General features: G+C 40.2%; 1 protein-coding gene across 4 annotated transcripts; it reads right to left on the bottom strand.

Annotated features, from left to right (window-relative positions):
- Nucleotides 1–414: 414 nt before the first annotated feature.
- LOC139622778 (receptor-type tyrosine-protein phosphatase epsilon-like) lies at nt 415–22,275 on the bottom strand. Of its 4 annotated transcripts, none has more exons than XM_071480357.1 (22): nt 22,026–22,275; nt 20,443–20,635; nt 15,809–16,079; nt 10,065–10,136; nt 9,053–9,149; nt 8,524–8,597; nt 7,944–8,080; nt 7,687–7,777; nt 7,431–7,507; nt 7,312–7,348; nt 7,119–7,216; nt 6,377–6,496; nt 5,368–5,531; nt 4,360–4,495; nt 4,013–4,162; nt 3,417–3,510; nt 3,003–3,079; nt 2,730–2,864; nt 2,379–2,504; nt 2,068–2,219; nt 911–1,046; nt 415–780 (listed from the first exon to the last, which is right to left on the bottom strand). In XM_071480357.1, the coding sequence occupies exons 4-22, from the start codon at nt 10,129–10,131 to the stop codon at nt 706–708; spliced, it is 2,043 nt and encodes a 680-aa protein (XP_071336458.1). In that variant the 5' UTR covers nt 10,132–10,136; nt 15,809–16,079; nt 20,443–20,635; nt 22,026–22,275; the 3' UTR covers nt 415–705. The 4 variants fall into 4 exon arrangements, with proteins under 4 accessions (XP_071336458.1, XP_071336459.1, XP_071336457.1 ...); XM_071480358.1 differs by having other exon boundaries at nt 20,558–20,635; XM_071480356.1 differs by having other exon boundaries at nt 20,443–20,557.
- Nucleotides 22,276–22,737: the final 462 nt, after the last annotated feature.

The following is a 22,737-nucleotide window of genomic DNA, read 5'->3' as shown; positions in this document are numbered from 1 at the left end:
TCATAAATATTATTCACACATGTCAGACAGGACACCCTTTAGCAAAAGCATTAATCATTTTATCCTACTGATCAAACACACAATTTATTCTCCTTATGGCAATCAGACATGTTGAGTGGGGTAGCATAAAATACATAAAATACGAGAGTAATACAGTTGGTAAACCAAAGGCATTGTGGTCAGTAACAAAAAAAAAATTGAAATAAAAGAGAATGCATATTATAATCTGCAAAACATTAGTGATGCATTGCAGGTAGAGTAATACTAATTATATATATATATATTTAGTGTGTATATATATATATATATATATATATATATATATATATATATATATATATATATATATATATATATATATATATATATATATATATATATATATATATATAGTATATATATATATATACATACACACACACACAATAGTATGTCATTGTAAAACAATTATTGAATTACTGACCCTAACAATGTTGTATTAATGCAACATAAATCTATTAATTTGTATATTTGACATGATGATAATTGAAGATCAAACATTCCTGAAAGAGACCCCACAGATGTTTTCAATTATTTTACAGTATGTTAAAACAATTTTTAAGATCTGTGCAAAATGTAAAAAGAGCTTGCTTTAGAAAACAACATTCAGAAAAAAATTGCATAAGTTAATTTGACCAAAGTATACAGAACAGTATCTGACAGGTATTATTTAAAATTGGCATAGTCTGAGAAAATGTCAACAAAATCCTGAACCACTCTGTAGCAGAAGTCGTATTGCTCCTGGAAGGGAAAGCAAAAAGGAAAAGCGTTACTGTGCATATATGTGCAAAAACGGTTCCAAACAACACAAACATGCGTAAGCTGACAGTTTCTGCACAGCAGGTTTGATATTATCTTGTTTTCCACCTACCACAGTCTGAACCATGTGTGGTCTCTGCATGCGTAAACTCTTGACTGTCTGAAAAACGTCCAGGAGGCCTTCGGCTTTCACCCTCTCCAGAATGTTACTAAGGGCAATGAAGGTACCGGTCCGACCTGCACCAGCACTGAAACATGAGGGACAAGACTATCAGCAACCATATCACGTAATGCACACACTGGAAGGCCTTTGAAAATGGTCAGATTTGTTGCAGAACTGCAGTTGTGGAAGAGCTACAGACAATTTAGAAATGCATCTCATAAGTCAAACAAAAAAAAAAAAAGTGGAATTCAATCTATATTTCTTAACAATAATGCTGCAGTGGAACTCTTGTGATCTCAGCAGCACATCCTTTTTCCATTTAAAGGAAAAAGTTTGCACGAGAAAAGGTGACCTTTGTGTAATTGTGCTAATAATCATCCTCACTTAAAGAGAGGCTAATCCAAACGCTAACACTAATCAGTTTGGAAGCTCAGTGTTTGACTGAGTCAATGTTTACAATGATGGTGGGATGGAGAGAAAGACAGAGGGAGGCAGGGAGCGGGAGCGATGTGCGATTCGGAAGAGAAGTGTGGAAAGACGTTGGGGATTGCAACGGGTTAGCCCCATTCCCGAGGGGCCGAGAAAAAGCTTTAAAAAGCCCCTCTTAGACAAGTGGTGATGAAGGAATAGAAGAGAATGATGACACCATTTCCTGTCGTTAGCTCATCTTATCAGATTAATCATAGTGGGAGTCAGAGGAGATTTCACTTTGAGAGGTTTTAATTGACTGTGAATCAGTGGATTGGATCAATCCCATAGGGGCATGCTGCTTTAGAATCACTTCACCTGAAGCTAGGTTCTGATCAAAGCTTTCACAGCTAAGTCTTTATAAGGGATCACATAAGTGGTTTAAGCATAGAACACCAGGTCTACTGAGGCAAAATGTAGAATTTATTGTAAGAGACATTTGTAGGAAAGAAGAATGTATCTGTAAAACTAAAATCACTCTGCGAGATTCCAGTGATCAGGTAATAAAAGCACAGTGAGAATGAAGGGGTGTGTATTAAAAGCATGAGTGGGCAAATACATAATGTAATATACTGTATATAATATCCATCTGAAGCTGCACCTCGTGCTGCAGAATTGTCAAACTTGAAGTTCCTCACCTGCAGTGCACAATTATGGGACGGTTTCCAGACTGCTGCTGCTGCCTCTGCACAGCGGCAATAATGTCAATCATTCCCCTCCCGTCAGCCGGTATTCCGATCTCAGGCCATCCGTGGAAGTGGAAGTGTCGAACGTGTTGTGACTGCTTCTCCTGGAGAGATTGAGGACTTGCAGTGTTATTTTCACGCAACCAAAAAATGGTAGACGCTAATCACATTTCACGACAGCACAAAGAAAACAGGGCGACACATTTGTTCATTTAAAATCTATATTTTAATGGTTGTAAATGTTAAAATAAAACATTACGCACTGGTCTATAGGTGAGCACCATGTCTTTGAGAATGAAGGTTTCACACAGTGTATCGCCAGTCAGCTCCACAGTGTAATCTCCAAATGTTACACTGCCCTCTGATGGCCAATACTGGAAGCACTTTTCCTGGTTGGAAGGGTCAGATGGAAATACAATCAGGGTACACTTGAAAGATTTATACCCTATTTTTGTTTTTATATTTTCAGTGCGCACCTTAAAAACCAATATAAAACAATTAAATACATACACAGACTGTCAGGAAAAAATGAAATAATGGAATAAAAAAAAAAAGACCTTAAATGTGCAACTCCACTTTTCAGCCTGCACTTTTGCAAGAGCACCATACTGTACCTGCTCCCTCTCTTTGAGTTCGGTGAGCATAACGATTGAATGGCACCTCCACTCCCACACCATCCTCCAGAAGTCCTCCACTGTGTGAGACAGGGGGCCCTGGGTTGCTATAAAATAGTCCTTCTGCCTGTAGCCCTGGAGGGCAGATCATCCGGTAAACAACACTTGAGAGTGCAGCAAACATAATATTTTGCATTGTTTGTAAAGGAAACAATGAGCTTTATATAAACTTCTATGGGAAATCTATACAGGGGGTCATGAGGGAGTGCTTACATCAATAAAGGAGGCATTGATGTAGTCAGTGAACTCCTGTCCTCTTTTCACTGAGAGTATTACTCGGTTGAAATCATCTGCAAAAAGAAAAAAAAAGGAAAAATGAAACTTTCCACAAGTGATCCCTAATAAAATATAACTTTGAAGAGGCTGATGGAAAAAAAAAACAGCTAAGTAAAACTTAACTTTTGTGTTATTAAGGCCTGCTGTATACAGCCTATATAAGTTTTCACTGTAAAAACTTGAACCCAGGCTTTCCCAACTTTGAGTCAAGATACAAGCCCCATTCAAATGTGACTGATCACACAGACACGAACTGATTAGCCAGATATCTGTGTACAGCAGTGTGATACTTTGATGTTACTTGGATGTGATGTATTATGAAACCGTTCGGCGTATCAGACTAGTCCTTACACGGAATGATCTGAAGCACACGGTTCTTCTTCATGTTGGCAGGAAGGTTCCCAGTTCTCATGTTCTCCTTCATTATGCGAACGTTGGTCAGCTTCTGTTGGGAGAAAACATGGGTGGATAGACAGGATCAGAAAGTTGATTTTCATCTGGACAGCGCAGTGCTAATAAAAGTGGTGATTTTTAAGGCTGGTGATGAAGGTGAAGGCAGACAATATTTTAAAAAAAAAAAAAAAAAAATGCAACAAGTAAGAAGACAGATGCTGGACAAAAACATTTCTTATTACTAGAAAGAAAAAAGAAGAAGAAGAAGAAGAAGAAGAGGCAACAGGGAATAATTCCTCTCAGTGTGTAGGGAACTGTGAGGGACTATACAGAAAAAATGAGAAATTTTCACCAAGCTACAATAATTTCTATGTGGCAGATGGTGGTGCCATATAAAGTTTTAGTTGGTACAAAGCATTGTTATTTATGTTACTACTGCCAAGAGCGGCACCCTGGGCAAGTTTTCCATGAAAATATACCCATGCAGGGTGCAGGGTGATGGGGACGATTCATTACTGACTGAAATGTTTAAGAGTGAGCTTCTGTCTTCGTACCCTGAACTCCTCCTCCAGGCCCAGCCTGTCGTGTGGAACCCTGGTGTTGTGAAGCCTCTGCAGATGGCCCTCGAGAGAGCACACATCTAGCTCTGTGTCTCCATACAGATAGTACTCCAGCAGAGCCTGGTAGATAAAGGAGTACTGCATCTGAGGAGGAAGACAGAGGAAGTCGAGGAGAGGAAGAGGTAGAAGAAGTTGCTTTAGTGCCAGAGTCTTTCCTACTATTTTCGCATCACAGACACGGTAGTTTTTTTTCCATGTCCTCGCTTGTTTATACCACGACTAGAGCAGCGAGTTGAGCTGTCAGCCCAAGGCACAACAGGTCGGAAAGGGTCAACACTTACATCTGTCTGGATGAGTTGACAGCGCTGCTCTCGTATTCTGCTCACAAAGCCGAAGACATCCACCCTCTGGTCCATGTGCATCATGTCGATCATGCTGTCAATGACAATGAACGTCCCAGTCCTCCCAACCCCAGCACTGCAGAAACACAAACAAGAAGAAGGCACAAGGTCTTCTCTGTAGCAAACAGCCGAGTGTCGCTTCAAAACAGAATAACAACTCTGTCAGACGTAGTTTTTATATAGCTCAAAGAGCCTCCGCAGCGAAAGAAGAACACCGTGGAAGACAGGTTTCTCTCATACAATAAAGAATAATGGACACGATATAATGATTGAAAAATGTTTTCACAGTCTGGTTATGTATTGCCATACTATCCCTAAATTCCAAACATAGACATCAATTGTGGACAGCCCGGAGCATGTGTAAAAGTGCTTCACCTCTGAAGCCCAAACAAACTCCTAATAGATTTACAAGAGTCGTTGGAGCGGATGGCTCCTCCGGGAGCACGGGGCTGGGATTCCACAGCAGGGTGTTGAAGCCTCTTCAATGGGCCCCATTCAAGAACAACAGTCCCTCTCCCTGAGCACCTGTTGCAGCAGTTGCTACAATCGGCTGCAGATTTCTTTATTCAGACTTTACACTGACTGGCCAGACAAACACATGCACATACCAGGAAAACCATTACAGAATGTTAATATATATTTGTTGATATATTTGTTGATGGTTTTATCCATCTACAATATGCTTCACTTTCGCTTTTTATACATTTTACCTACAGTAAAGTTACACTGTTTATATACCTTATTTAACTTTGCTCATAGATTTACTCCTGAAAAGGATATTTATAATCTGAAAAGTGTTGCCTCCTCTTTAATAATGAACGGAGGCCAGTTTCACTAGGAAAGAGCTTTTGCAGTCTGGTTCCTCTGCAGCATGTGGAGCAATTCAGACTCAATTTATATGGGTCCTTCTGGCATTATGTATTTATATTTTACACTATACTATTTTACCTGCAGTGCACAACAATGGGTCCAGCATAGGACGGATTGACAGCCTTGACCTTCTTGAGGAATTTCAGCATGCCTATGGGTGTGAATGGCACCCCGAAGTCTGGCCAGCTGGTGAAGTGGAGCTGGGTGACCAGTCGGGGGGCTCGGGGACCATCGCTGCCCTGCTGTGAAGCACAGACATACAAAGTTCATACATGTGCATAACGCCCACTGTGTAGACACAAATCACTAAACTGACTGTTTTCATGAAGGCAGTTTGGAAAAGTAACCTCGAATTATCTGAAAAATTTGTGTTTTTTTATGTCATTTAGTTGTTTTGTGACAGAATCTAATCATTAAACACGTGTAGTGCTCTGCCTCACTCTCATATCTCACGGACGCTCTCTCAGGAGAATGTAATTTCATTCTCTTGAACACTTGGTTGCTCTCTGTTCAGAGAGCTGAATGTAAAAGCACCCAGTCCGTCGGCTTGTAGTGCAGTGCCACAGCACAGTCACAGTTTTTCAGAGGGGATATCTGCACTTCTCTGGCTTCAAATAGAGCGGGAACAAAGTGAATTTTGCTGGCTGAAGGCTTTGCAGTACACTGAGATCGCGCCCAACTCAGCAGTGCATGTGTGTAAACTTCTAAAGATGAATTGATGTGAAACACCGCAGATTTGTGAGGTGCATAGTGTGTGTTAAATGTACCAACATATTGATAATTTTATGTTGCTTTATTACATATATCCTTTAATATTCTGAGGTTCATTTATTTATTATAGTTCGCATCATATTACAATTTACTATAATCTTCTAATTTCCCTAAGGGGAACATTACTTTTTACACAACCTCAACGCAGCTTCGTTTTATGTTTAATTTTTAATAACACTCTAGCTATTATCATTAGAGATGTTTAGAGCAATTAAGAACTATATTGAGAAAGCACACAATAACTTTCACAGCATGTGTATGTCTAAATAAAAGCCAACATTCACCTTAATTTTAGATTTAACTTAATTTTACTTACATACTGAACACAGAATTTCCTGATGGTGTAGTCCACCAGCACAGTGAAGTCCTCCATCGCCACCCTGACGTTCCCGTACATCCAGCAGCCTTTTTCTGGCCAATACTGATAACATTTTTCCTGGTGAGAGAACCATGAAAAGCTTATCCTTGTTGAACTAGTCTATCTATGTTAAAAAAAAACAAAAAACAAAAAAAAAAAAACAGTTTATTACTACTTTGACTTGTTGTAAAGCTGCATCTACTGTGTGTATTGTATGTGTGCGTATAGAAAAGTGTATTTAATGTGTGTATTTCAGAGTCCAATTCAAAGGCAATCACGGGGACTTTGTGCGAGTCTGTCAGTCAATACGATCTTCACAGCGACGTTTCAACTCATTAACTAGATTCTCAGACTAATTATCATGAAGCCTCTTAGGATCTTATCAACAATTATTCCGTCATTGATCCCCAATGCCTCTATTCTGCCCTATTAAACATGCTGTTGAGCTCTCAATTGATCATCCCTTTGAGGCTAAATTTAATGCGATGCTACGTAATCTGCGGGGTGACACTTTGTATAGATTCTCAGTTGGGAAAGGGGTCAAGCAAATTATGCCCGTGACTTTGGGTCATGAGAATACTAAAGGGTTTCACGAATTGGGCATTGGAGCTATATAGATTGTACAGATTCATTCTATAACACACCCTACTTGGTAGCATTAGAAAAATGCAGTGCAGAGGGAGAACGCTCTTTAACATACCTCCTTCCTTTCTTTAAGATTCGTCAGCATTACTATAGTTGCTGTTTTCTGTTCCCAAATCATCCGCCAGAAGTCAGCCACCGTCTCAAGCTTTGGACCTGAAACACAATCAAGAAAAGTATAAAAAATATGGCACAAATGGTCACAATCTTGAATATTTGCATGTGCAAATATAACTAAAATGTACATTTACCTTGAGCTGCAATGAATTTGTTCTTCTCTTTATAACCCTGTTTAACAAAACAGTATTAATGACCACTTGTCAAGAAACCAATCATCTGCAATTAAGGCTTCATTCTAATTTAGACTCACATCTATGTAAGATGCGTTTACGTAGTCGGAGCACAGATGTCCATCGAGATGACTCAACACCACTCTTGAATGATCATCTGTTGAAGAGAGAAGAGATAAAAAAAAAAAAAAAAAAGATCAACAGCCATATAAAAAGTTGGTTCTTATTTTTCATTTCGGCCCACATCACTTTTCCCTTAGATTTAGTGATCAATAAAACTTCAAGTCTAAAGGTTACATTAATGTTGTCTGCTGCAGAATATAGATCCTCACTCACATGGTAAAATGTTTGGGTATCTGTTTTTCTCTCTGTTGTGCTCTCTGCTCGCCTCCTCAAAGGACCCATGGTGGTAGTAACACGGCAGCGACTATAAACACAGAACCCAATTCTCGTGAGATAAAACTAAAACCATGGGTACACAGCATCATAACATAACATTTTATGACTATTTTTCTTATTCTATGCTTGCAGGACAAAGATCTTAGTCAGATACAGACTATACTGCACAGTCCACCAAACAAACTCGGGCTTACGTTGAACTCTTCTCTGAAGAGCTTGCAATCGTCTGCGGAGCGTATCCGGTACTCCTCCTCCAGCGAGTCCAGGGGGATGGGGAAGTACCTCTTGGATGGTGAGGGAGATCTGGGGAGAAGGACCACTGTCTGCTCTCCTGTGTTTAAAGGGATATATGGCAGTCAGACTGCTAATGTTTCCCAATAGAGAACATTACAAGCTCTCATAGCACCTGCAAAAACAAGCCTGATGGCCATTAAGATTTCCTACTTCTGTGGGTACATGACAGAAATGATTTCTTGAGTCATAAACATGGTGCTGCTGCTGCTGCTGCTGCACGAAGCTGTCTTACTCAGAATTTGGCCTTTTGGTTTATTTATTTATTTTTTACTTGAAGTCAAAGTTTATATGGCTCCCTACGTGCTAGGAAAGCTAAGAGCCTTTCGAAACCTTGCCAGCCACCTTGGACTACAGATCATGAAACTTTCCAACACCATAAAGAGTGTAAATCTACAAATCAAATAAAAAAGAAATAAAAAGTAAAAGACTGCATTACATTTTCATGCACTGGCGGTTATACTGAGCACAGAACAACAGTACCTTGTTCCTCCAAGAAGCCATTTGGAATCTTTTTATCCACCGAGGTAACTAGAGCTTTCCTGTGGTTTTTGAACCTAGAGAGGCAAAGAAAGACGAGACCATCAGAGAAGATAAAGGGCAGATATCTCTGAAAAAGCAAAAATGAGCTGATCCCAGTCCCCATAAGAGAGCTGTTAAGCACACAAGGCAGGGCAAATAACAAATACCAAAACCAATATCAACCATCTGAGAGAGGCAAAGCTGTTCCTCCTCATGTCGTCGCCTGAGAGAGGCCAGAGCTGGTTGGTCAGTGAATGACTGTTTGTGGCCTGACCTGACCTCGCTGTTTTTGTTTGCTGTCTTACTTGAGGTGCAGCTGTTTACCCACAAGCCACTGCTCACCGCCTGTTTCCAAACCACCCACACCCCCTCCCTGATGCCCTAACCTCACACACACACACACACACACACACACATACTCAGGCACATACTAAAAGGGAAAGAGAGAGAGAAGGAGAAAAGAGAAAGCAGAGATTCACTGGTTATTCACCTCAGACAGTAGATCGTCAGCAGGACAATGATGATGAGAAGCAGGGATATGACCAGCGTTGAGGGTAGCACATGAGCACCCTGATGGGTGGGGTTTTCTGGACAAAAGACACATAGGATCATATTAGTTTTATTCAAGAATACATGCAAACAATCACATTTTAAGAGTAGTTGGTAAATGTGCTCATTTGCTTTCTTGGCGAGAGTTAGAGTCGAGTAGATTGATACTACTCTCATATCTGTCTGTTAAAGATGCAGCTACAGCCAGAAAAAAAAAAGCATTTAGCTTAGTTTAGCATAAAGACTTGAAGCAGATGAAAACACGGCTAGGTCTGCTCTATTCAAAGGTTAAATGTCTATGTTGAACCTTTAAAGGTAACTATTTGATAAGTGGTTTCCTCATTTGCTTAATCCATAAAAAAAACCAAAGGCTATAAATAAATGGTGATTTTAGGGGGGATATGTACTGGAGTATTTCTTCCTGTATGTAACCCACCCTGGCTGAAGTAGTCTGATATATAACGTTGTAAGTGAGCTTTATATTTTTACCTTTTACCTGGTAGGCAGACATTTTTACATTCTGTCCATCTAACTCTCAGCAAGAAACAAATCTGCCCCAAATGTCTAAATATTCCTTCAAAGCAAGACTATCATTTTGCTGAATGATGGCCACTTTGGAGACGTGTTATTGTTTCATGAAAATGTTAAAGGTAACATGTAGTGTAGGCTACAGTAGCACAGACAGAGTCATAAAGTCAGTGAACTGATTTAATAACAGCAATATCTGCCTAAAGTTTACATCAGCTATAATTAACTACTGTACTATAAAATACTTGTCATACCAGCTGTACAGCTGTAACAGCAAAACGCCTGAGTGCGTTAAACTCATTGTTTCATTTGTATGCAGATAAATAATTTAAATATTTCATCTTTCAAAAGTAACATAGTCTCGCTTTAACATCTGATCTCTGCCATACACAGTACAGCTGCTCTTCAGTCATTGCAACAATTACCTGCTGTTTGGTTCTCATGAGATGAATTATTCACAGCAATAGAGATCCCAATCAGAAACAACACCATTGTCACTGTGAATAAAGAAAAAAAAAACAGAACACTTGAACAGAGAAGCAGATGAAACCCTGTAATTCTTCACCATTTCCACTGGAAGGCGCCAAACTAATATGAAATGTATCTGCGGCCTGATGAAGCGTACAGAGGGCAGGGAGGAGAGCTGAGCTTTGATGAGGCATGTGTGATGTCTGTATGTCTCTCTGCTGAGCAGTTAAAGTCCTTATGGGATATCTGCTTGCAGCCTTGTCCTGTCAGGCTGACTTAAAAGAGCAGCAGCGTATCACATAACCTAATATTCAGACATCAAACCGGAGAGGAGGCTTTAAACCACAGGTGACACCAACCATATCCCCCGCGGGCCCTGTGGATTTGACAATGGAGTGGAGCTCAAGCAGTATTTGTCAGAAATCATCTCATTTTGCTGAGATGCCTTTGATGTACAGCAGACTGGCAAAGACATGCACACTGATCCTCAATGGTGGTGCCTGTTTTTTAAACACAGTGGGCAATATAACTCACTACTTTTTTCCAGGGTAATAGTGATACTGATAAACAAGCCTAAACAGAGCGTTGTGTAAAAATGAGCATATGTATATAGGTTACACTGTTGGCTTTATGAAGAAGACCAGATGGTGATGTTTTCCTTTTACAGTACCTTCTTCCCTCCTTCTCCCTCCGTTACACCGTCTCTCTCTTATCCCCTCCCTCCGCAGTGAACCATCATTTTATTCTAAACCACATTCTCACTCTTCCCTTTTACTTCATTGCTGGGAGCTATTAGTGATTTATTTGGGGCCGAGCTCTGCAATAGAAAGAATATGACAACTTCCTCTCAACTGTACCAGAATTAAATAGATTCTGACACATTATCCGTGTATCTTATTATCTCCAAAACGTAGGCGCCAATTTCTCCGAACTCTCATCCATTTCTTCTTTTCTCCCCCGTCCTCCAAATGAGAGGGTAAGAAATCATAGAATAAATTGGGGAAACGGGGCAGATCTGCCTAAATGGCTTTGATGGAATAAATGAGAGAATCAAGAATTGAGTGTCCTAATTTATCCTGTGTTCTAAGTCCCCTTCTCATTATACAGGCCACAAGACTGGATGGAATAATTCATTGTGTCAATTTAGTTCTTCTAGAAATGGGTCATCTAGGGGCCTAATTTGTGATGTTTGAGAGAATTCCTTGCACATAACCCTAGGGGGTTTCACATAACTACATCTCCCAAAGCTTTGTTAAAAAAAAATGGAGCTACATAATAATGCGCTAACAATGGTCTGAAAACAAATTTATGTCAAAACTTATAAAGTATTATAAAGACAACAAATTAGGGGCTCTGTGTTTTGCACATTATAGTCTCTTGCTGCTACTTTTATTTCCTTTATTTAATGTTCACAATCCAAGCTGATGTCTATTTTTCACCCAAATTATTAAACATACAAATCAAATACTCCTTACACCCCATTAAATGTCTGAGAATTGCAGCAGTGTGCCAACTACGCAACACACATGCATACACACACACACACAAACACACACACACACACACAGACACACTGCCGTTTCTCACATAACACATATGCATGCTTGCACATACATCCCACAGCCAAAGGCTATGTGTTGCATATGTGCCACACTCTGTTGGAGGAGCCAATTCTCTCCCCTGTGTTAACAAGCTGACAGTGTCAGCACCTGTTCCCCGCTCTACCCCACTGGGCAAGTCACATTCACTCACACAGGCCCATCCTACAGCTCTACGCTGCAAGGCACGCGGTGCGTATGGGTCACTGCATATCTGTCGTTTCCTGGCAGCTACAGTATATACAGCATATATCTGGGAAATGACAAGTAGAACTGAAATCTAAAAATATGTCAAATGTGCAATCACTCTATATGCCGGAATTAAATGAAAAAAAAAAGATAACTCCCATCTAGACTGTACGTTTCCCTGTGCTGCTAAAGAAACAAAAAAAAGGGAAGTGGTAAAATGAAGTGTAAAATAGAATTTACTGCTATCGGTTAATACTGTGCTTTTTTTTTTTTTTGTCCTGTTTCTGTACCTCAGGGAGTGCTACCTGAATTTCGTTATATTGTTGTCTGACTCCAATATAATGACAATAAAGCTACTACTACTACTACTGCGGTGTGGCCCTCTGACCAAAAGAAGAAATTCATAACACCACTGCGTGTATGCAAAGAACAAGCAACAGCAGACATCTAATTGCACTGGAAGGGAGGACATTATACTGTACCCATTATCAATGTGGTCACTTGTTAATTTATTTATGGAACTTAGATCTTATGCAATTATTCAAAAGTGATAAAAGGGCCTAAGGGAACAAGAGTTGTTGTGTTGCTGACGAAAGAATTTGGTAACCAATTCAGTCTTCAGTATCATCCTACATACAAAGCATTACAATGTCTTTGGAAATAAACACAATCTTTATATCCTCAGTTCAGCCTTAGAGGCCTTTCAGAGTGTGAAAGTCTTGAACCTAAAATGTTGATTTCTATGATCATTTGGTCATATATATATATTTTTTTTTTAAGTCTACATCTTTTTTCTTCATGAAACTTGTCATGATTCATTATGACACATTACTCATGCCACTTACTATACACTATTTATATATCTCAATTAGCATATGACATCATCTGACCCTCAGTTGCAAGAGGATTTGCTGGAGAGACCTAATTTTAACAAGGAAAAGATGCTTTGGTATAATTGGCCTTGCCAGCGCCATCAGCTATTGCATCATTCATTCCAGATCCCTGCTTTTCTTTCTGTTTAATGAAACACCAACAACAGCCCGCTCACTTCTACCACCAGCACCTGCTTGACATAAATGTTCCCAGTGAATTAAATTATACTGCATCACTTGAGCTGGGAGTGCAGAAGCAAATCATCCTACCGATGCATGATGCAATGCTAACATTCAGGATGCATAACATGTTAATATTTTGGGCACTAATATGCATTATTCAACATGATGTAGTTCACACACAAATGTGGATTAAATGTGAGACAACTATCACAACTCTGAGTGATAAAAAAATAAAAAAAAATGTAAAACTGTATGAGATATACTGTGCATCTCTCAAGTCCCAAGACTCACAGCACCCTAAAATGAATCTGTTCTGCTTCACTGTAACATCTCCCTCACCTTGGCTCACATATGAGCACCTGAAAACGAGCCTCAAAGAAAACTGACATCAAAGAAACAACAATCACAGAAATATGTCTTTACTTTGTAGCAAACCTGCACCCTGTTCACTCTACCTTATCATTAATTCAGACCGAACTGTGTGGGGGAGGTATCATCCATTTCAAACCGGAAACATAAAAATGTGGTACAATGTGACCATAATTAAGAATCAAATCTTAATCTGGAAGAACCTAAACATCTGTTGTATTAAACAACACAAACACGTTTCCTATGCAAACATTGGTAGAAAACTTTGAATATTGCAAATACAGCATCAGCATTAGAACTCCCTGCTGACCTCCTGACCTCAGTTAAACATCCCATATAAATAATGAATTATCTCTCATCTGCTGAGCACAAAATCATTTTAAGTACAGGTTTAAAGCAATTTCAGAGCTCCTAAAGGTCTTATTTGATCTTAATAGAATAACTGGCAAAGTAACCTCAAAGTGATTTGTGTCATATTATAACATGTTATGTGATTCACTCATACAGTGGATCCATATGATACTGTGGGTGGAGGTTGCTGCTCAGAATTAAGGCGATGTTTCCGTTTGCATCCTTGAAAACTAGGTATCTATGTTTGACTCTTAAATACCACAACGAAGCAGCATCTGCTAATATGCTAATATGTAGCTGAATTTGTCACGATTATGAGGTTTGCTGTGTGTATCATGTTGGGAAATCATGGAGCTAATCAACTGTTTTCTGTGATAAATATATTCAGACTTAATTCGGTGCTCTTTGGTGCCTTTTCCTGACAGATTTAGCACTTGATTTAGGAACGACATGCTGAGCGCTTCACTGTAGAGCAGAGTCACCGATGAGCTCAAAACATTTGAGGAACTTTACTGTCTTATTTGACTGCTGACGCTCAACATGTGGGGCAAGGGTCAACACTGTATATTATATAAACTGTAAATAAGAGAAAAAATATTACACCCTGGTACCATTTCAATGGCACCTCGACCTCAAGCTCAAAGACTCACCTGCTCAAATCTTGTCTTACGTTGCTGATCCATATTAGGGTTATGGGTGCATGTGTCCCAGTATGCATTGGGCAGGAGGCTGGTTACACAGTGTTAGCAGATATAACATTGACCATGTTCACCACTTTAGTTCAGCTTGTCTGGAATCAGCCCAATGGCTACTGAGATATTTGAGTTTGAACCAAAGCGGTGGACCGACAGTGTTCTCCCATAAACACTTCACCTATTGATGCTCAGTTGCACAACCATGCCACAATTCTTTCATCACACAGCTACTGAGATATGATGTGTAGCATGTAAACAAACAGGAACCTGGCTGACCCGACCCTGCTAAAAGCCTTCTGCAGTGGAAATCACCACTGATTTGAAAAATGCATGATTTCTGAATTATTCAGCATGCTCCATCAGTGACACTGTATTCAAGCATCTGTGGATATTTGCCACATATCATGCTCATTGAAGTATGATCTGGAAGAACAGGAGGAATAATGCTAAGTATGTGTGACAACAAATTTCTAACCATCAGTGAGACACAAAGAATACCGTGGATAGCATTTATACTGCGGGAGAGCGATTTGTTTTATAATAAAGATAAAGAATTTTCTGTTTATAGGGGTACCTCAAACAATATAAATAGATATCAAATATAAATATATCAAAAAGATAGTGGGATTCAATCATGTCTCTGTTTCTACACAGATCAGTACAGCCTGAAAGACAGATCCACATTTTGTGCTTGGCACAGAATAGATGGCATGTCTTGTACACAGAAAGATAAAAGAGTTTTTTTTTTCTTTTTCCGAGGAGAGAAGAAACAAAGACAGAGCAAAAAAAAAAAAAAAAAAAAGAATACCAGAAACAGCCACCACTTCCATTGTCAAATGCCAAGGAAAAGGAAGGAACGAGAGCACAAACACATGTCAGTAAAGTGTGGCAGCAGAGAGGAGAGGAGAGATGAGAGAGGAGATGAGATGAGAGGAGAGGGGAGAGAGGAGGGGAGCTGGAGGAGATAAATGTCTAGATTCTGGGTTCAGAGATAACAGCTATAATGGAAGACATCCTTAGTACATAGAGGCAGTAAAAAGGATGAAGCTGTACTCTCTGGTAAGTCACTGCCATATCTTCAAATGCAGCTTTCTGTATTTCACATATGAGAGAGGCTTTGCAACAAGGCTGTCAGAGATTTTTTTACAAAAACATTGTATTGCAACACTTCCTATCAAAAAAGACATTATACCTAACAGCGGGAATGCTACTGTATCTGTGTCTCATCTGTCTCAACCATGTTTACGTGTCTCTGTTCGCTGTCCGCTGCGCAGTTAGTGGTCAAACGAATCAATCTGAAGAAAGTGTTTGAAATCCAATTAGTCTCATCTAGAAATAAGACAGTGTAATTATTGGATTATTCCCATTAATGGATTGAATTTCAATTGATTCCCTGAAGCACAATGGACCTGGTCTGTGGTCAGATGGATTAATAAAGACTTACACTTCCAAGCAAAGCCAGTGTGATCTGGTATCAGTTGACCCGTCAGTCCATAGCATCCATGTGATCCCGCTTCCTTTCTTGCTTGGATTTATTGGAGTTTTTTTTTGTTTTGTTTTTTTACCCTCAGTCCTTCATCTCATATTCACATCCTCCCAGAGGTATCGATGATAGCAGTGGATGAAGAGATGACTGAGGTTCGTTGGTGAATAAGGTGGTTTTGAGGTGTGTCAGAGCTTCAGATTGGGATCAAGGCATGAAGGATCACAACAACCTGCAAAAACAAAGCAAAAAAAAAAAAAAAACAATCATTCAACCAAACCTAAAAGCTCTTTTATTATATTATTAAGCACTCAACAGAGGCAGATTTTCCCTGACTCACTGTTTGAAGTTGGCTCAAAAAAAAAAAAAAAAAAAAAAGACTACGTGAATGCACAACAAAAGAGAAGTGGAATGAGTGGGCGTTTGCATCTGTGCACAGTATGTCTGAGAGAATGACTGTGCACTGCATTTAATCAACTGGGTTAGTGTGTGTGTGTGCATGTGCAGCCATTTGTACTGTACATGCCCACTGTTTGTTTACTGCAGCAACCTCTGTCGTAACTTACAGAAGCCACTGTTGCAAAGCAAAAACATTAACAAGCTATTTATCTCCAGCCATGCAAGACTAATTTGCCCCAAATTAGTCTTCCCGAACTGTGTTTGTACACATTCGCCGCTTGCTTCCAACAAAATAATTAGACGTAAGAATCACCTTCAAATCTAACAGCAGTAAACATGCGAGCGGCGTTCACAAACAGTGTTTCCCAATTAAAGTCACCACCACACGGCCATAAATCTGTCTATAAATGTGACTATACAACAAAAAACCATCACATAAACTACACTGGAATTAATTCCTCGCTTCTTTACACAAAGACATCACTGTGATGTTATTCTATCGCCTGGCTTGAGTCTGAGAGAAGAAAGCATGCCCCTTTCGCCCACTGACTCCCTCTCTCCCAGAGTCCCACTGCCCACAGGTGTGAGACACAAAGCCATATTGTTAACACTTGGCCGCTGTGACGCAGCCGAGCAGAGAGCAGAGGAGAGGAGGTGAGTTAGTCACTGGACCCGGCTGGATGAGCCCACTCAGACTGAGCTGGAAAATGAATGAAAACAAGGTGTGGAAAACACCTCGTTTCAGCCTCTTACTGCAGGAGCAGGGCTCAACTTTTCCAAATGTTGCAAAGTCTTTGGCATTCGAACATAAACATGTTTGGCACTGCAGGCAACCCCTTTAATCTGAGAACTGCAAACCTGGTGTAAAGATCCTTCTGAAATGTGCTCCAAAGGCAACTGTCATAGTTGCCTTCTTTGTCACTGTAATCAGCTCATGAAGTTACAGACGCACCACAATAAAGTGGGCTTTTAATACTGGTGAATATCCTCCTTTAGGCTTGATCTATGTTTTCCTATACTGTGTTTAGCATCATTTTAAACTGTAAATTCTTTGGGTTAAGTCCAGTTGTGAGTCGGTCTGAAAAATAACAGCGCACAGCTGAGCTTTTCAAAGCCTCGCTGATGAAATATGATATTGGTTTGTTTTTGTTTGTTTAAGCACTGCAACAACTACGAAGATCACAGACCCAATCCTAGACTGTGAGGGTACATGAAATGCATGATTTACCCTCATTATCCATTTGTACGGAGTGATTTTGGTTCTTCAGTAAGAAGAATCTCAGATCTCTATTTTACAGTTTTTGCCTTCTAGTGGCCTGCAGTCATTCAGTGGTGATGAGCCAAACTAAGAACAAAATTAACTGCAGCTTTATGGTAATTTATCTCTAACACTGTACCCCTGGCTTTTTGCATATTCATTCTATATGAGGATGTAGTAAATGTACTGATGATACAATAAGGTCGAGCTAAAAATACATACTGAGAAAAAAAACAGTCACTACGCTGCTCATGTGACCTTTGACCTGGCCTGCAAACATTAATCTTGTTAGTGAATCTGTCAATCAAAGATGGATCACAGAGTAACCGGGCAGAAATGGCGACATTAGCACTGTTCTCTGGATTGGTTTTATTTCCCAGGTGGGACTCCTGCGATCTTACGCTCTGTGGCTCTTATTTTAACAGCAAAGTTGTTATGGGTTTAAGAAAAGTTTAGTTACTAAGCAGTGGTTAAGATATTAATAAAAGATAAAATAGGCAATGTTCTACACTGAAGCAATAATACGCACTGAAGAAGTAGGCCAGGCTTTTTGCAGTGATAATATATGATTATTAATGTTAAAAAGCCTGTGCTAAATGATAATGGGTATAAAAAATGTATAAAATATGCTAAGTTATTTATACTGTATTTCACTTGTCCTGTGGGAGACTCTTATGAAACCATGTTCATCTTTTCACACAGTGTATTGTTCTTCTTTCAGCCCTGCGCACTCAGTCCAAAGAGGAAGGAGGCATGCTCACGGCATACGATTACTGCAGGCACAAGCACTTCCTTTCTGTGCCACTCTGCCCATTGACTAAGAGGGGAAACATGCAGATCATTAAAGTTTTATGGGAGTGCAGTCATCACCCAGCACTCTGTGGTTCAATCATTAATTCATACCGCTGAGTAGCTATAAGCACGGCTATGAAGTAACGTTATTAAAAATAAAAAATTAAATATCATTCAAATGTACTGTTACCGTCATTTTATTTCAATAGGGATTTGCATTGTCAAAATATTTGAAATCTATGCACAATTCTGATGGGCGCTATTCACAAACCCCACATCTTCAGTGAGTTCAGTGTTCGTTTAAAGTTAGCTATTCATGCCATTCACATGCTGCCTTCCTGACACATAAATCCAATAATGATGGCTTCTACCCCAGAGGAGCACGTGGTTTCCTGAGAGGATGAATCCACAGTTTCGTATATAATGGGGTAAACAGGTCTTTAGGGAGCACAGATGCATGCAGTAGCCATTCATGAAGCTCGGCGTAGCGAGCGAGATGAGACTGTATTTTTTTAAAGTCGGGCTGGAAAATTTTATTTCACGCTTGCGCACAAGTTCAGACTATGGTGAGTCTGTATGTTTGTTAGTCTAATTCAGTCTGTGAGTTTGCATGCTGAGGCAACAGGAATAAAAGCTGCTGCTTTCTACAGGATGAGATGAAGACATACACTGCTGAAAAAGTGAGAATTGTGTGTCTTTTAGTAAACTGAGGTTTCTACCTCAGTGCTCAAATAATGATTAGCCAGTTTGAGACTTCATGTGAATTCCTACTCACATGAATCCTGAACCTTAACCGAATGGTCTGCTGAGCATGTCGGGGCCTGAGCCTCAAACATCAGTGCTTTAAAATGAGTGGCCAGTGCTGAGGGAGATAGCTGAGGAATATTTTTATGCCTTCATATCAGAGGATGAGAGGAGTAATCTCCAGGCTCAAGCTTGAGGCCTCTGAAAATGACACTTCTGGGCCACAGTATAGGTGAAACCAGGGACAAGAGATAATAAGCACTGCAATTATGGCTTCACCACTCATTCTACTGGAGCTCAGCTGAGGGTAACAAGTTTGCTCCTTTCACTGGAGTCCAGTATAAACTGTGAAACACACAAACAGAACTGATGAAGTTCAGCCTGACCCAACAAACTGCTGTTCTAGTTAATATGGCTCTGCTCAGTTTTGCTCTCTGCAGCTCCTGAAACAGCCCCTTGTGTTCAAGTGCAGCAGCTCTCGTTAAAATGAACACTCACTTTCTTTCCTCATTAGCAGACAGAGTGATAATAACATGAGCACTTCCTCTTGAAGTCATGGTTTCCTTATGAATCACTGGCCTTGCACAACAGAGTCTGTGTATTAATGAAATATGATGTACAAGAACCAGGCTAGAGTCAGAGGTTAAACGCAAGCAAGAAACTATGATGGTGAGGTGGATGGTTCTTTACTAAAACATAAGGATGTAGTGCCTGAAGATTAAAACACCGCAGAGCACCCAACATCCAGTTGAATATATAAGGAAGACAGTCATTTTCAACCTACACATTTTATTCTAATCATGACTGCAGGGACACTCAGAGTGCAGTCCAATCAAAAAATAGAAATTGCAGTGGTTCGCGATGTTAAGAGGTCTTTCTCATCTATTTGTTTCCCCAAACAACTCACACCAGTCAGTGCACGCATGCAGACAGCCCACAGACTTGAATGGAATCCTTATCTGTCAGCTCATACCTATATTACCTCTATTTCAGTGAGAATCAGTAGAAACAGTGACAAGAGTCAGACAGCTCAGATCCGTGAATTATGAAAGGTAATTACCCAGGCACCTAATGAAAAACTTATGTAGCTAAATTAACCTCTGATTAGCCCACATAACTAAATGTACCAGCCATAATTAAAGAATGTAATCAAGATAATAAAATGTTCAAATATACATCAGATTGGAAAAAAAAGACTTAAAGGCTTAAATGTCTATGCATGTGTGCAAAAGATCCATATAGTGAATCTATATAATTCCTATAAAAATAATAGGGAGAGGTGTCACAAAACTTTTTTTAATACAAAACTCTAAGATTAAAAAAATGGATTCCAGTTCCGTCCCATGACAACCTAGAAGTTAAGATATTGCAGTTGAGAGGGCTTTATTAGCTTCACACTGACCTATACATGAAATGTCACACAGATCCGGCTCTTAGTTGTAGGTTTTCCTCCACCTCCCCCCTTTGCTCTTTCTCCGTTCTTCTTTCAGCCCAGGTGTTCGACACCAATTTCATACCTGCAGTAGTGAATGAGGGTTTATGACCTGTCATCTGATGCAGCCTCTGAATTATCCCTCCAGCAGATGGACATCCCTCTGAGCAAACAATATCAGAGAGGTCATGTTGACTCAAAAGTGACTTGTGTCTTTCTACACATGGCTGTTGTCATATCAATGTCCAGACTTCGTATGTCATAGTTTATATATCGGCCCTTCCTGTGTTACACTTATATATCGGCCAAGAATCACGGTGATGTTACAAGCGGTGGAAAAACAGGCCACTGTGCCTGTGTTTAAAATAATCAGCATCATTCTCACCTTAGGATATTGAAATGTCATCATCAGGAAATTAATCTTTGTATTAGCATGTGTCTAACTATAGCACATGTATTCCCAAGGTGCAAAAGATATGGGGCTGTGTCGCCCAATATTCAGACCACAGACGAGGAATGTGAGGTAAAATTAACATCTGCTTTTATTAGGCCATTTAATCAGGGAGGGAACTGAAGGTTACGTTATTGTGAATGAGGTTATGGTGAATGAAAGACATTTATAATTAATGTATGAGCACATAACAGTTCCAGCAGTATCCCACACTACAACAATTATGACATAATATTTCATCTCATTACCGCGTTATCATCACACTAATATCAGAGTCTGCACCAACGACTTACAGCGATGAAAATGACATTTCTCTACGTCTTCCTGTCTGTGTCTTTTTGTTCACTTCCTCCAGATTGACCTATCAGTATTTATCACAATGAAAATAGTGCAAATATAGGAAACTGCAGTGGAACAGGAAGTCTGTTCTGAAGATTTTATTTTGAAACCAAAAAAAAAAAAATCAAGCATGCCCTAACGAGCTGACACATCATCCTCTCAGGTGATGTCAGAAAACCTGGATGCTAAACTTGAGTGGAGCATCCAGCATGGTTGTTGACTATGCAGCCTACAGGCCTGTCTACTACGTGTATACTATGTGTACTCGCCCCCTTGTGTTTTCTGTCTAGACCAGTGAGGATGCTGCAAACCCAAAGCGCCTCTTCCCCTTTAACATATGATCAGATGTTAAAAATCATCAATTTAGATCAATTTTGAAAGCATTTATGGGTAAATCCCATGGAGCATCCTGGTGGTCGCAGGGCGTGTGGATTTGCTCCACTAACCCATATTTACTGTGGCTCATGTTGTCAGGAGTGGCAGCGTGGACGGAATACAAATACCAAGTCCAAATCTCTGTGGCCTGCATTCCCTCTCTGGAGATATGTTGTAAGCATAAAAAAAAAGCATTTTCTGCTTTTAGCGAGACGCACTGTGGTCTAATTACGAGAGAGATGCACGAAGCCTAATGCATCACAGCTACACGGAGAGGATTCGAGGCTGGAGCAAATAACCGACACAACCCGGTCGGTGTTTACGCATAAATACGCTGATGGGAAAAGTAGCCCGGCTGCTTTAACCGCTTGCTTTTTATGCGTCTTACCGTGGTAGACTGCGATGACCTCGTCTCACACGGCGCAGCGGCGGCCGATGATGTCGATCTGTGTCTTTCCTGCGCGGCCCGACGCCTGCGTCGTCTTCTCCTATGTCCTTTGGAGGATAGGGCGAAACACATGAAGTTGTCGAATCATCTGACCGGAGCCGAGGAATGCGTTTAGGCTCCTCTGGTCATCGTGTTTGTAGCGGATCTCTCTGAGGATGCGCTCCCCCCCCCCCCCCTGCATGCGCCTGGCTGCCTGAGCTGAGCCGAGTTATGGCAGCCGGAGTGGAGACTGGAGACCCTCCCCCGGGTGCATAGCGGTGTATCAGGTGGACTCTCAGCATCCTTCACATTCCTGCATCACTGGACGGTAAAGGGCAGGCCTGTGCATTAAAAGGCTGAGTGTGTTCTTGTTCCCCCCCCCCCCCCCATGACACTTTTTACGGTTGACATTTTAGCATGTGACGTTTCTTCAATACATTAAGAAAGGCTTTAAGCTGTAACATTTCTCTACTGTTCCTCCGGAGGTTTACATTAAGTATTCACATTGACCTTATCAAATTCTATTTTTCCTGTCACATACAAACTTGCATTTTTGTTTGGCACATCTGTGGCATTTTTTCTGTATTTTAGTTTTTTTTTTTTTCTATCAGCCTCAGTCGACAATAAGTAGGTCATGTGATTTTAATCTATAAAAGAGGACACACGATGCAGT

The sequence above is a fragment of the Trachinotus anak genome, unplaced genomic scaffold, assembly GCF_046630095.1.
Source record: "Trachinotus anak isolate AG129_WGS33_773 ecotype Australia unplaced genomic scaffold, CSIRO_AGI_Tana_v1 ptg000007l, whole genome shotgun sequence".
In the NCBI taxonomy this organism is placed as follows: Eukaryota; Metazoa; Chordata; class Actinopteri; order Carangiformes; family Carangidae; genus Trachinotus; species Trachinotus anak.
Note: the sequence above shows the minus strand (reverse complement) of the source record. Positions and strands in the feature narration are given on the sequence as shown.